This window comes from Lasioglossum baleicum, chromosome 6 (assembly GCF_051020765.1).
Source record: "Lasioglossum baleicum chromosome 6, iyLasBale1, whole genome shotgun sequence".
Classification (NCBI taxonomy): Eukaryota; Metazoa; Arthropoda; class Insecta; order Hymenoptera; family Halictidae; genus Lasioglossum; species Lasioglossum baleicum.
Window position 1 is genome coordinate 15,678,195 of NC_134934.1, and position 14,457 is coordinate 15,692,651.

The 14,457-nt window shown below is 37.2% G+C and overlaps 2 protein-coding genes across 2 annotated transcripts in view; one reads left to right on the forward strand and one right to left on the reverse strand.

Moving 5' to 3' along the window:
- Window positions 1-4,982, forward strand: part of LOC143209970 (icarapin-like) — a 55,106-nt gene extending 50,124 nt beyond the window's left edge. The window contains exons 3-4 of the mRNA XM_076426340.1: window positions 2,527-2,594; window positions 2,986-4,982. Coding sequence (XP_076282455.1) covers window positions 2,527-2,594; window positions 2,986-3,279 — 362 coding nt within the window. The 3' untranslated portion in view covers window positions 3,280-4,982. The remainder of the gene's footprint in view (window positions 1-2,526; window positions 2,595-2,985) is intronic.
- A 1,450-nt stretch (window positions 4,983-6,432) lies between these two features.
- Ctr9 (RNA polymerase-associated protein Ctr9) lies at window positions 6,433-13,820 on the reverse strand. Its single transcript, XM_076426335.1, has 14 exons — window positions 13,692-13,820; window positions 13,065-13,163; window positions 12,748-12,987; window positions 11,549-12,121; window positions 11,354-11,473; window positions 10,937-11,247; window positions 10,060-10,585; window positions 9,793-9,987; window positions 9,607-9,723; window positions 8,975-9,285; window positions 8,575-8,903; window positions 8,314-8,488; window positions 7,198-7,809; window positions 6,433-6,701 (listed from the first exon to the last, which is right to left on the reverse strand). Exons 1-14 carry the CDS (start codon window positions 13,755-13,757, stop codon window positions 6,581-6,583), a joined length of 3,795 nt encoding a protein of 1,264 aa, XP_076282450.1. The 5' UTR covers window positions 13,758-13,820; the 3' UTR covers window positions 6,433-6,580.
- Window positions 13,821-14,457: the final 637 nt, after the last annotated feature.

Genomic DNA, 14,457 nt, shown 5'->3' on the forward strand with positions numbered 1-14,457 from the left:
TTATTTTCGTGTGAATAAATATTCATCGGTTTTATTTGTCCATGGGTGGTTTATACATATATATTTATATGTAGAACGATAAACCGTCCAAATATTGATGTTTGCACGTGGAGAATTAGAATTTCGCATGGGCCGTTCAAGATTTCGTCACGTTAAAAGCACGATAAAAATTCGAACTGAAATTTTCTTGTTAAAACGTCGCGTTCGAATTGAGCATCGTTGCCTCGCCACTTGAAATCTGAACGGCAACGCTCGCCTAATTGAGATAGGCTTTACCGGTACTCTGATTACTTCGTTACGGCGCGGCGTGTTCGAGTTTTCGAACACTGGAACGCTTTCTGAATGGAAACGTTCCCTGAAAAACAGTCCATCGCATCGATCGAAGACATAAGGGAAATCCTATTTTGGTTTGCTGAACAACTTTGTTTAAAGCTAACCATGCCGCGGCTTATAGGATCAGGTCGGATTAGGTTTGCGTAATTTATATAGGGTGGTCCCGTCCATTACGAACCATTTTTCTGTAGGATGTTCGCCCTCGAAATATGTCGCTTTTCTCACGCACTGAATAATATATCGTCGAGTAAGCGTCTTCAAGTAGTACTCGTTTCTTCGAATATTAAAAAACCAATTAGAATTAACGCTTTACTTCTGAAACCAACCGCTTGAGAAGTTCTCAACTTATTTTATACACATAATTCAACAAACTTTTCGGATTAGCTTAATGCAGCAACTTCTTCTGACGTTAGAGTTTTAGAAGAAAATTATCGATCTTTTAATAAAGTCGTCCGAGTGATTTTAAAAATTACTGTCGAAAATGCACACGTTTGTCGATTTACTATAATCGAATTGTTAATTGTTAATAATTACAATTGAATTACTTCACGAATTATGATTACAAAGTAATTCAATGATTTCGTAATTCGAAGTTCATTCAATTAAATTAGAATGTAATTTGTAATTCTGGTCATTCGATGGTAATCCGATTGGTAATTCGATTTTATAATTGAAATACAATTACAAAGTATGTACAATGTAATTATGAATTATTTATAAGAAGAATAAGAGGTGGAACAAGAGAAAGAATGTGATCAGTGATGAACATTATTCATAAATTCCTACTGTGTGATAAAAGATAAACTCGTTTATTACGTTCGTTTCAGGAAAGGAATATAAATTGTAGAAAGACAATTAGCACAAGATTCTTAAAAATCTTCACACCGTAGACATTTGTGCCGCGGCATAATTACAAACGAATGGTGTTGCGTTGCACGACAAGGAAGTTGATAATCATCAGTAAAGCGTCGGTGTAAATGGTTCGAAGAAAATATAAATAATGATTCTAAGGAATTATGAAGCTTCCTAGCTATCAGGCTTGTCCAGGCCACCTTGCCGCTAGTAGAATTGCATAAATGGGCCACCTTCGATTTACGAACACCTGCATGATTTCGTATGCACGACGAGTTATATAGTTCTCCGTGTAAAGATGATCGAAATAAGGGCCACGATAATGTACGAGAAACTGATACATACGGCCTTGGGAGTGACATAGAAAAATCACGTTGTTAGGGACAGTTATTGAGCCATCATGTTTCTCCGCTAATAAAGCGGTTGATCGTAACTTTCTATAGTAATGCTATAGAAATAATTACACCGTCTATTTTCGCCCGAGTCTTGAATTATGCCTAATGTTCTTACGGGTCGATGGATGCCTGTCGCTGTGCAAGGGTTTCTCAATATCGCTTTCCGTCATTGTCCACGGAACTTGCGGCGTAACTCATTGTCGGTTATGCTACTTGTATCGTCGATCCTTCCAGATGCCCGCATTAAAGTAAAGTCGCGATCTAGCTCCCTGAGGATCTCCGCGATCTCTGTCCCTTCGCCTACCCCTTCCACTGGGGGCCATTTCCACAAGAAGCGCCTTTGGTCGCGCGGTCCGTGTTTACGTGCTGTCCTTTTCTACGTTCGGCATCCTTTGTACTTTCTCTTCCTTATAAAATAGTTTCCCTACGCGATCTCTGTCCCTGGTCGGAACAGGCGATGGAGCTAGATCGCGACTTATTGTATTTTGCACGGTACAGACACAACGATAACATCAAAAATCTTATTCGAATATTTGTGCTTCCCTAAATGTTCGATCTTGTTCTTTTAACATCGGAAACGTAATTATGCATAAGTGAATCGATCTGTAAACGAAGCGACTTTACTGTATTTTGCGCGGTACAGACACTGAACGCTAACATCAAGAGTGACTAACATTAGACTGAGGATTTTTATGCAAAATAAAAACTTTCTACCTGAACTGCAACCAGCTGGGGTGAAATAAATATTGAATTTCTCGTTGAATATGTTTAATAGGTTGAAAATAATATAGTAGTATATTTAAATTCTTCAAATTTTTTTACTGTCAGAAATTAACCCATTTTTATCATAAATGCATAAAATCCGCAGTCTGGTATGATGCATAAGTGACTGTCCACTACATTCGTGTCAAAACTTCGAAATTTTCATTGCTATTATGTTTTCCAGATTTAATCAAGAATCTGATGCCATGGCCCGAGAGTCCTAAAGGAACGAACACCACCTCTACTACCAACGTGAGTAGCACATTATTAGTGGGTCATTTTGAATACGTTGGACATAGTCTTTAGTGATCTATGAACGAATCTGAAAGGGTTTTTCGATATCTTAAAAATTGTTGATTTTACAGACGTGCAAAGAAAAGTTTCTCGCCCTGTTTTCATTAAATCATAAGACTAGAACTAACAAACCGATGAAAATGAGTTTTTAGGAGCTTATAGTGAAAACAGAGTTACTAGAAGTGTTGTCATTTGGAAAAAAATGTTTTCAAGACGTCTGAATGTCTTACAACAGACGTATTAAAGACATCTACGCGAAAGCTTGAAAGCTCCGAAACAAACATTTGTGAAGATATACATTTAAGAAGAAGTTCTTGACCGAAATAAGAATGTTGAATCCTTTTTCCAGATCATCAATGGACACGTAGTGACCGTCAACGAGTCTACGTATTCGGACGGTGATGACGAATTCGGAATTCGGATTCGTGTTCGTGTGGTGGAGATTCAGCCCCAGAACGAAACGATCCCGGAAACCGAGAGAGGACCAAATACTGAAGGAACCACTGGACCCACGAAAGTTGCAACCGAAGCGACTCCCAGTACCAGTCAGGAGGAACGCACCACACCTGCGAGAAGCGTGGAAACCCTCGAAGAGTTCGACAACGACATACCGAAGAACCAAGTGGAAACCCTCACCGCTTGAACCACTTAAATTATCGAAAGAAAGCGAACGAAAATAATCGTCAAATTGAATCCGAAACATTAGCTGCTTCAACACGTTGGCCACCGAGTTCAGATAAACTCGATGCAACTAATTTGATGAACCTGTTGACACTACACCTACCATCGCCGATCAAATAATCGGTTTCTGGTTTTTTATATCTAGATTGCGGATCTTTTTATGCATTTATGGGTTCCGGAAATTTAAAAAAAATGCTGGAATATAAAATTCCACGAAATTTAATGCGATTTTTATTAATCCCAGAACTACAAAGACTACTATCAGTGAAAATAAGATTTTACGTGATCCCACCTTCTTAAAATTTGGCTAGAAAAATTGAAAATTGCATAAACATCCGCAGTCTATTTATATCTTACAATTATGGTGTAGCCAACAGCTAAAGTTCAAATAAACTGCAAATAAATAAATCATTGTTGCCGGATTAAAATCGAACTTGTATTTTAAAATCACCATATTTTCGTTCAGAAATCGGCCATGTTAAAAGTATTGTAACTTTATGCTATAGGCCTTTTTGCAAATTACATGTCAAATACATTATAACCAAATGTAAACTGCAAATAAATAATAAATAAATACTGTGTCATAAATGGAGGGTTGGGCCAGAAGACAATCATGAATTCGGATTCAATTTCGACGATATACCGTTAACTGATTAACTATCGCGTGTTAACAGAGCGTTGACTATCGTAGAATATTAGAAATGATACGTTATATATATAAATATATATACATAGATACGTTACCTAATAGTTCTATGGAATACTATGACGAAGCAACGTTGTTATAACTTTTAAAAGGGATACTTAATTTTAAGCATCACTGCATCGATTGTATTTTGATCTTTCGTATGTTAGAAAGAAGAATTCCCTTAACAAAGTTTTTTCTCCTAAATGCATATACCATGATTTTTTTTATGAATAAGCGAATTAGATTGCAGAACATAAGATACATCGTTTTGCCAAACGATCGCAGATATAGTTGCAGATTGTACTATTTTTAATATTCGACAGTGATATGTATTTATAAAATGAAGTGAGAAGCTCTTCCTACCGTGCGAAAAAATAGCAACAAGTGCTATCACATGTTTAACTCTTTGCACTCATTTTAACTGGAAAATTAAACATTTCTTCTGACCTAAAATAATTTCATTCTATATGATTTTTTTTATTGGATGCCAACATATTTAATAATACAAACAATATTTTGAATAATAAGTACAGCAACTTTTCGTGGTGACTCTGAGTCACCCCTCGAGTGCTAAGAGGACTAAGATTTCTCTTCCACTGTCCTCTGTCCGGAGCCTGTTCCTTTTTTCAACTCCTGGAGAATCCCGACAAGATTGTAGTGTATAACGAAAATTTTATACGAATAGTTTATATCGTTTCGTATCGTCGACGTATTTCGTTTATATTAATCAATCCTCGAAAGGCATTTAGAAGCGCGTAAAAATAGTTTTCGAATTTGTAACAACCGTAAAATAAAGTTTAATATCGATCAACCTAAACGGTAGATGAACCGATCGTAGCTTCCGACTGAAAGAGGATTAAACTGAAAAATAGATTCTATTTTTGTATAATGCACGATGTATTTTTTCGCCTAAAAATTTTCGATGAGAAATTTTAATATATTGTATTATAAATAAATTACTGTTGACATAAAAAAAACTGCTGTCTTTGTTTTTCAACTTCGTTTCACATGTTCGCTATCATTAAGCTTCCGGTAGGTAAAGTGTTAACTATTAATAATTAAAAGTATTTTTGATCAAATTAGAGAAAGAATGGATTAGTATGTATTACTCTTTTCTGTTATTTTCGTTTTATATTTGCACGTAGAGTCATCTGTTAATTGTTTATCTATATATTTGACTTTATTATATTTATACCTAACTTAATAATTCTGAGTGTCATCAATATAAACTGTAAAGATTTATCAGTTATGTACATATATGGGACAGAGTAGAGCGTGCCTAAATAATCTGATAACGATAACACATTTTGTCAGAGATTAAAAGTACAAAGGTATCTCTAGTTCTCAGCCAAGTTCTCGCACTACCTCCTTTTACACGAAACAACTTAGCCGTTTTTTAGAGGGTTATAACTCGGCACTGGAGGCAGATGGAGACATGTAATTTCGTACACTTGTTAAATGCTATCCCAACAAAAACATCCTGTAAACAGGAGCCAAGTTCTTATGGCCGTAAAAAGTTGCGAGATCAAACAAAATACGGCCAAGTTCGTTAGCTTAGAAATACCTCTTGCAATACTGAAAAAAGCGTTTGTGAAAATTAGTTTAAAAGAACGCTATTTAATTTCTAAAGAGTTACATGGAGGGCTAAATTATTCAAACTTGGCCGCTACCTAACACCTTTTATGGCCATTAGTTTAAAAAGTAACGGCCAAGTTTGAATAATTTAGCCCTCCATGTAACTCTTTAAAAATTAAATAGCGTTCTTTTAAACTAATTGTTACAAACGCTTTTTTCAGTATTGCAAGAGGTATTTCTAAGCTAACGAACTTGACCGTATTTTGTTTGATCTCACAACTTTTTACGGCCATAAGAACTTGGCTCCTGTTTACAGAATGTTTTTGTTGGGTCACTTCTACAATACACATGAAACATTTCGATTTGAATAATCTTTTTATTGGTGACTTTTTTTTTATAGAAAATGATGCTTCGTTGTCGATACAACCTCGATATATTTCCCTTGCATTATGATGACTGATGCAATCGAAAAGATATCGGTCACTGCATTCTTCCGTTTCACGTTTAATAATCAACTTGAACGTATAATAATATGGATTAAATCTATCGGTTTATTGTACACAGTAGCAACAGACCACTAAGAAGGAAGAATAACGTCTGCTAACGAACGAATTAATCTACATATGAAATCGTTATGGTTTTTGCCAAAAAGAGTACAAATTCACGTTACGTCAAAATAGTGGTGGTACGTTCCAAATAGAGAGTTCCGAAAAATGTAATAATTAATTACAACGTTGTCATTGAAATTAACATCGAACAAAACCTAAAAGCAGTCATTGCACGTTACATTCGTGCGCATTTATAAATATATTTCCGTGCGCCGAACGATTCGAATGACCGTTCCTCTAGACACGACAGAGTCGTCTCTCGTGAAATCTCTCGGGAAGTTGTATATTTCATATGTAAATTCACTCTTACAAAAAGGTATATATATATGCATTTAACAGTGACAATGTACGTTTCACGTGTCTCGCCAGTTGTCTTCACCTGAGTGCAGCGTTCATTCGCTTTCACTACCGCCTCCGCCTCTGCCTTCGCCTCCGCCACCACGGTCCGAGCTAGAATGACGAGAGCCAACGTCGCTTCCCGACACGGATTTCCTAGATTCCGGAGTTGCGGATCTGAAACAAAAAGAAATCACCATTTTCAATTACAAATCCTGGTTTTGTACGTGTATTCAAAAACACGTATATTAATACATTCTCATTTTAATTCGTATAATTCTTAGAACATTGATATTCATTTATGTATCGAAGCTATGGTCTCACGAATTCCGCGGTTGTTGGTACAACAATAAAAATTTAAACATCATTCTTCTCTAATACACTGGAGGTTTAGTTGATTACATTTCTTTGAAATGGGAGTGGTTTTCAAATTAATTTCTCTATCTGTTTTATATATACCCATATTTTGCTTTCGAAAATTGGTAACAGTACAAGAAATGTGTAATGTGTAATCATCATTTTCGAATTTTTCAAATTCCAAAGCATTTTCCAATGTTTGTAGACAAATTTTAAGAAAGTGGAATGAAATAATATTTTATTTTTAATGGAAAGAGCCTTTGTAGGAGAAAAGTAATTAATTATAAAAGAAAAATGCAATCCCCTAAACAATTACCTTGCAGATCCGCTGGGGCTCCGGCTTCGAGAGCCAGACTTCGACCTTGAACCCGATCGTGATCGCGATCGTGATCGTGATATTGATCGTGATCTAGACTTCGAAACAGATTTGGATTTCGATCGACTTCTAGATCTGCGTTCATCCGGTGAGCCGCTCCTCGACCTTGACCTCGACATCGCTTTCCTAGAATTGCTGGGTGACCTTGATCTTGATTCGCTACGCCTAGATCCCGACCTCGATCTTGCCGGTGATCCACTTTTCCTTGAACCACTGCGCGATCGCGATCTACTTTTCCTTGAACCAGACCTTGATCTGGAACCTGACCTTGAACGTGATCTACTCTTCGCTGAGCCTGACCTCGATCTCGATCGGCTCTTGGATCGAGAAGGACTCCTAGACTTCGATCCAGATCGAGATCGGGATCGTGATCGGGATCGGGATCGTGATCGTGATCGTGATCGTGATCGTGATCGTGATCCAGATCGAGATCGTGATCGCGAACTACTTCTGGATCGACTTCTAGATCGAGATCGCGATGCTCGAGATCCTTCGGAGTCCGATGCGATTCTTCTGCTTCCTCGTGGGCGACCCTCGTTTCCGCTCTCACCCCTGAAAAGCAATTTATTGGTAAAACAAATCCACTTCATTTCGTTGATCGCTAGACAGCGGATCTTTATGCAAAATAAAAATGTTCTGCCTGATTTTCAACAACCTGGAGCGAAACAGAAATTTCTTTTCGTTCAAGGCATGTTAACAAACAGAAGACATGATAAACAACTTTTCTAAAATGCCCTACGATATGTTTAATAGGCTAGAAATAATATAACAGTATTTTTAACCTTCAATTAGTCGCACTCCACTTTCGACATAACTGATGGTTACATGGAACTTTACATCACTCCAACATAAATCAATTTTTATTCAATGAAATCACTACTCTAATTCGAAATGAGTGTTTGCTAGTGTGGTCGACACGTTTGTGTTTATGTTTGAAACACTAAATTTAAATTTTGAGTAATGTTTTCGCTGTTCTAAATTACACCTACTCTCTATTTTGTCATAAACGCATAAAATCTGCTGTCTTTGATCAAACTCTCTTAGAATCTTTCTTACCCGCTAGCAATTTTAAGACCTCCCGAGTCACTGTCGGATTCGCTCGTCGATATTGTTTCCTTCGATAAGGGCATCTTACCCTTCGAAGTCTCGGCAGTGCTTTTCCGAAACTTATCCTTCTTACCAACTCCGACTTTTCTGCCACGTTTCGGCTTGGGTCGATCACTGTCTGAACCTGAACACGAAAGTCAGAAAATATTCTTGCTTATTAAATGAAAGATTTGGTATGTTTACAGTTGTTCGTTCAAGCGAATGTCTCACCAGTTCCGCCGCTACCCTTGCGTCGTTTGCCTTTGCTTTTCTTCTCTTTACGTTCGCTACTACTTTTCCTTTTCCGCGATTTCTTTTCTCTCGGAGCTTCTTCCCTACCTTCTTCCCTTCCAGAACCACTGCTATCGCTGACGTACTGATCAGCGCGTACTTTCTTCCCTTTCCTACCAGACTTCTCCGATGGCATTTCTCCGAACACCAACACATTTTTCGTTTTTTCAACATACTCCTGTCGTTTCTGCAGCATCTCTTCTTCTTTCTGTCTGCGCAGTTCTTCGAGCTTCCGTTGCTCTTCTGTCTGGCGCATTTTAAATGCTTGTCTGAAAATATTTATTCAAATTACAATCAAGTTTCAATTACTATTCGAGATATTTGACGTCGTTGTTATTACCGTTCTTCTTCTTGTTTTCTTCTCAGCATCTTCTCTTCCTCGTCCAACCTTCTAGCCCGAGCAACGTGATATTGTGCTTGAGACAACAAGTCCTGACATCTCCTAGCTTCTGCCTCTGCAAGCTGTTCCATTCTGTCTCCGTGTGTCGATAGATACTGAAAATATTTATGCGAAAGTCCTAATTCGTGAACCGCTTGCAGCACAGTGGTCAAAGTAGATTTTTCATCTTTCAATATCTGCGTTGCCAAACGCTGAAGCACGAGCGCGATATTGTATAACAAAACTGTATCTTGCGGGGCTACTCTTCGTGCCTGAAAGAAATATGATTTGTTCGTTTATACTTTAACGAGGTAGACTCGTTTACAGGATTGCAATGGTGCGAGATGCGCCCTCTCATTTTTCGATAATGCTCAATAAATAAATAAACGCCTCAATTACGAGGTGTAATTTGTATTATTCAACAGCATGTAACTGTCACAGCTCTAGTAGGACTTTTGAAGGCGATTGTGGCCTAGATTGATCTTTTATCTACGATCTTGTAAGATAAGAAGCATCCCGCACCCTTGCAACCCTATAAACGAGACTACCCCTTCAAATAAATCCGGAGCACTGATAAATTGTTTTGCGCTTACCTTCAACAGTGTCAACTTTGCTTCCTTCAATTTACCTGCTTTGAAGTAAGCTCTGCCGAGGTACTGAAGGACTTCAACATGATGGTATTTGTAAAATTTACGCAGGCAATTCTCGTACTGTAACATTATTTATAAAGTAGAAAATTATTGTTGGAGTGATTTTTAATATTGAGCATATATCGTTACCATCTGAATGGCGCTGACAAATTGTTTCTGCTCCACATAGATGTGCGCGATGTTCAACCAAACGTCGCAAAAGTCTGCGGTCGCCTCTCGCACCTGAGCGAAAATATCTCTGGCTTCGTTTACACAGCCTTTATGTGCTAATACTGCCCCAATCCCGTTCGCCGCCCAAATATTCTTTGGATCGTTTCGCAAAACCTAGAAGTTTCGTATACAAATCGTTAGAATTACGGAAATCCTATCGAAAACAAATATTTCCGATATTAATACCTGTTTATACATAGCCAGCGCTCTATCTTGATGACGCTTCTCTCGATCCTTATCCTTTCCACTTTGATGCAAAGTTTGTAGCCAAATGTTGCCCAGAGCAATCAGTGAATAAGCATCTGTACTGGTTGTGGGGTTTTTCAAAATTCTTTCGAATTTCTTCTGACCAGGACCCCATTCCATTTTTGCCAAATGCAAATTACCCAAAAGTGACCACGCGTCTGGATGCTCGTTATTAATTCTCAAAGCATCCTTGAACCAATCGGATGCTTCATAAATTTGTCCTTTGTCCCGCGCCATACAGCCAAGACGTAAATAACAATCTACATAATTCGGATGCTCCTTTAAAATGTCTTTGTACAACTTCTCCGCTTTGTCGAACACGCATAAAGCTTCGTTCAGTCGTGCTAAATTATACGTGGTCGTAACCGCGATAGAATTATAATATACAGAATCGTGTAAGGCATCGGCTTTCGAACGCGCCAGTGATTCTTCTAAATTCTTTCTAGCCTCCTCCAAATTTCCAAGTCTGAAACGTAAATCATTATTTTCTTTATCCATCAATATCAACCATATATGCAAGATTGTATACGAGTGATGTACAAGACAGAGATTGCAATCCCGCAGAATCCCGAAGAATCCCGCAGTCTACTCATAAGTTATTTGTTGTAGGAAAAAATGTTTCGAACAAAAGTTGCATGGTTTCCTGGGGGACGTACAGTGCTGTAATCTGTTTTTTATTACTCTGTGTTAAAAGGTATTATTAAAGTATTATACAAAGTGAGACTTAAAATGAATAATCTATCCGGTAGGATTGAAAATGGCGCAGGATTGCAAACCCTGCAAGATACAAAGTTACGGTAAAACGTGGATCGCACACCTGTAATGCAGAGCTCCAACATTATTTAAAATTTCAGGTGGTATGTCTGCTTGGACCTTCTCTTTTAAAATTCTAGTTGCAGTACCGTATGCGTTTAAGGCTGCATTAAGGTCGCTTTGTTCTAATATTTGAGCCAGCTCGATCCATGCTTCCACGTCATCAGGAAACTGTTCCGTTACTTTGCGAAGATGATTCTTGGCGATGTCGCGTTTCGATTGCGAACTCGAATTTGCGTACAGCGATCCAAGAATTTTCATTGTCTCATAGTTGCCTGGCTGAGCTTTCAACACTTTTTCAAAACATTGCGCAGCCTGCAATTACAAAACGCAACTATTCAAGTTTCTTCTATTGATACGATTATAACTTCTAATATAATGAATACAATAAAATAATAAATAACTAATATAATATACGAACATTTTCTGCGTCTCCTCGGTAAACGTACATCTGACCTAAACCGAAGTGAGGTAAAACGAACACTGGAGGTGCGAATTGTGTGGCTTGATAATAGTATTGAAATGCTTGGTCGTAGTCACCCTGCAGCATTTTAATCAATTAATAAGGGAATCGTCAAAACTGATTGGAGTTCCTATTACGTCGAATAAAATTTACCTGAACGTGAAAAGCTCTAGCCAATTGGTAACAACTTTCTGCGCGCATAGCTTCGTTCTCCGTGTTGTGGAAAGCATGAAGCGCTAAGTGTTGCACTTTATTATAATCCTTCTTAAAGAAAAAATGATTCGCCAAGTGGTTCAACACCATGGGATTTGTTGAATCTATTGTATACGCTTTCGATAACATCTGTACTCCAGTTCTGATACTATCGGGTTGTTGTTGATTCAATTTTAAGACAGATAGTCCGACTAGCGCTCCGACACATTGTCCATCTAATTGTAAAGCTCTTTCGAAGGCCAAACGTGCTTTTTCTTGGTTACTTAGTTTCATAAAACAATGACCCATTCCAAGTCTCACAGCAGCCGGACAATTGGGATTTGTTCTCAAAGCTTTTTTATAGAAGGCAAGTGCACCACGGTAATCCTTTTTGTTGAATGCTATACATGCTTTACCAAGCAGAGAGGGGATATTATTCGGAGATTGATTTAGTACAAAATTGAACTGCGCATCGGCTTGGTCCATCTTATCCCCTTCCAAGAGGCAAAAGTAAGCTCGGCCAAGTAAGTGATTCTTTAACATAAATTATATTCGTATGACAACTGTAGATATTTCTTTAGCTCTTCCGACCCAATGGAGATGCACATCTTGACGCATGTTTACTCATTGGAGCTATGACTGCTAAGAGTGAACCGATCGTGGCAGCAAAAACATTTCGAGCACCAAGCATCGTCGTCTACACATAGATCTCTTACGCTTTGTAAAATAAACAAACCCACATCTGAGCAAGTTCAGAAAGAAAGAGCGGAAACTCTGCGACATATCAAATTGAAGAGACAAACCTACGTGCGACACGATTACTTTCGTATCTTTATATTCATAAAAAAATTAAGATTTATGCAATCTCCAATTTTTGTAGACTAATTTTAAGACAGTGGTACCAAATTAAATCCTGTTTATAGATAAAGATTAAAGATTCATAGATAAAAATCAAGAAATGATCGAGTAAGATATGAAATATATACTAACTAGACTGCGGATGTTTACATAGACAAATTTTAAGACAGCTGTACACATACAAGATAAATAAAAATCATACTAAATGCTGTCGAATTTGATACTACAGTAAAAACACGACGTACACATTGTTTAGGTCGGAAGGGTAATTAGCATCTGATATCGATAAAAAAGATATATACCTGGTCATACATAATGATCTTATCGGCAGTCGTATACAGTAACGTAGCTTTTGTAAACAGATCTCTCTTTTTATCCTTATTTTTCTCTCTGTTGGCTTCTTGGACATAGTATGCCGCCAACATGTCCAACGCACGCATTTGATCTTTTTCATAGTCACGATAATCAATGTTCGCATCGATCCGAGAAGATTCGAGTATTTTAATAAAATCTTCGATTTTCTGTTGCTTATAATATTCGAGCTATAATCAAAAATAATACATTTGAAATCTGACAACATTCGTGTCATAGTTGTCGTAACTATATTTTAGATACATACGGCCAAATTGACCCAGATATTAAGTTGAGCATGTTCTTGCCGTAAGATTCCAAGAACTTCATCTCCGTCTGGTAATTGATCAAGGTAGAGTTCTATTACCTAACAAAATGCAATGTTCAAATTAAAAAGAATACTATACTTTTACAGCGAAGTTGTGAAATAACACTATGGCATGGTTGAGGCATTTAATTAGACAGATGGTAGGTAAAAATTCAATTTATTGAAGAATTAACAAACGGCTAAAAGACCAAACATTTTAATGTGTATGTTACAAATATGACACATACACTGAAAATAATTTCAACAGAGTAACGATAGAATAAGATTTTTTAACGATAAGGTAGGTTTTTCAATTGGATCGAATCAATAGTTATTGAGATACGATATTGTAAAATAAATTTTAATATACGCATAATCGAGCAACAATTGTGTACAGTTACATCGTATGAACGACGCTTTATTGCTCACAAAATTTCACGTTCAGGTTAGGTTCACTAAAACATCTTTTTATCACGATTGACGGAAAAATTTCAAGTTTCACCGAACGTAAATACAACAGAACTAGTATTACTTTTTTCTAGTATCTTAGAAATAAACAATCTGAGGGTTAGAAACGGTAATATTCACCTCATCTGTGTCACGAAGCGGAATCTCTATGGAACCCGCCATTGCGGCATCGTCACTGATTTTCATGAAGCATGGCCAACAGATGTTCCATAAACACGCTGTACAGCGCGGTTCTTTTGAAAGATATCTGTTTTTTTAATAAGTTTGAAATAATCATAGATATTCATTCGTAAGATCTTTATTAAAAATTTTTCAACACATTTGTTCTTACAACAACAACTTACAGTCTTAATTCTACTATATATACATATATAGACACCAATAGACACTCTAAATTCAACCTTTTGCAAATCAATTTCGTCCAAAGAATATTTAAAATTAATTATTTCTTTCTTTAGATTCAATTATACATACATATTTATAGACACACGCGCGAACGGTGTCATTACTGCGAGGTAAACGTAAGATTCAATACTCAATAAATACGCTTCAATAAATATATACGTACTTCCATTTTAAAAACGCTACAATTAAAATATACATATATATTCTTGCATCCCTCGTTTTTATATCGCTATCCACCATTTAGAATTATCTTATAACGCGACGACTTGTGGGTACATGTACTCCGTTATCTTGGAACACTGCATCCTATGCTTACCCTATGCCGGGTCTATAAGTATTGTATACATATGTCATGCTCTTACTTATATCAGAGAGGTGCACTAGGTGCAGAGAAGATTGGAGAGGATATCTGCATGTATAGAGCCTGATAGAGCCCCCCGGAGCATTGACAAAAAAGTCCATAAGATGCAATTGGATGCAA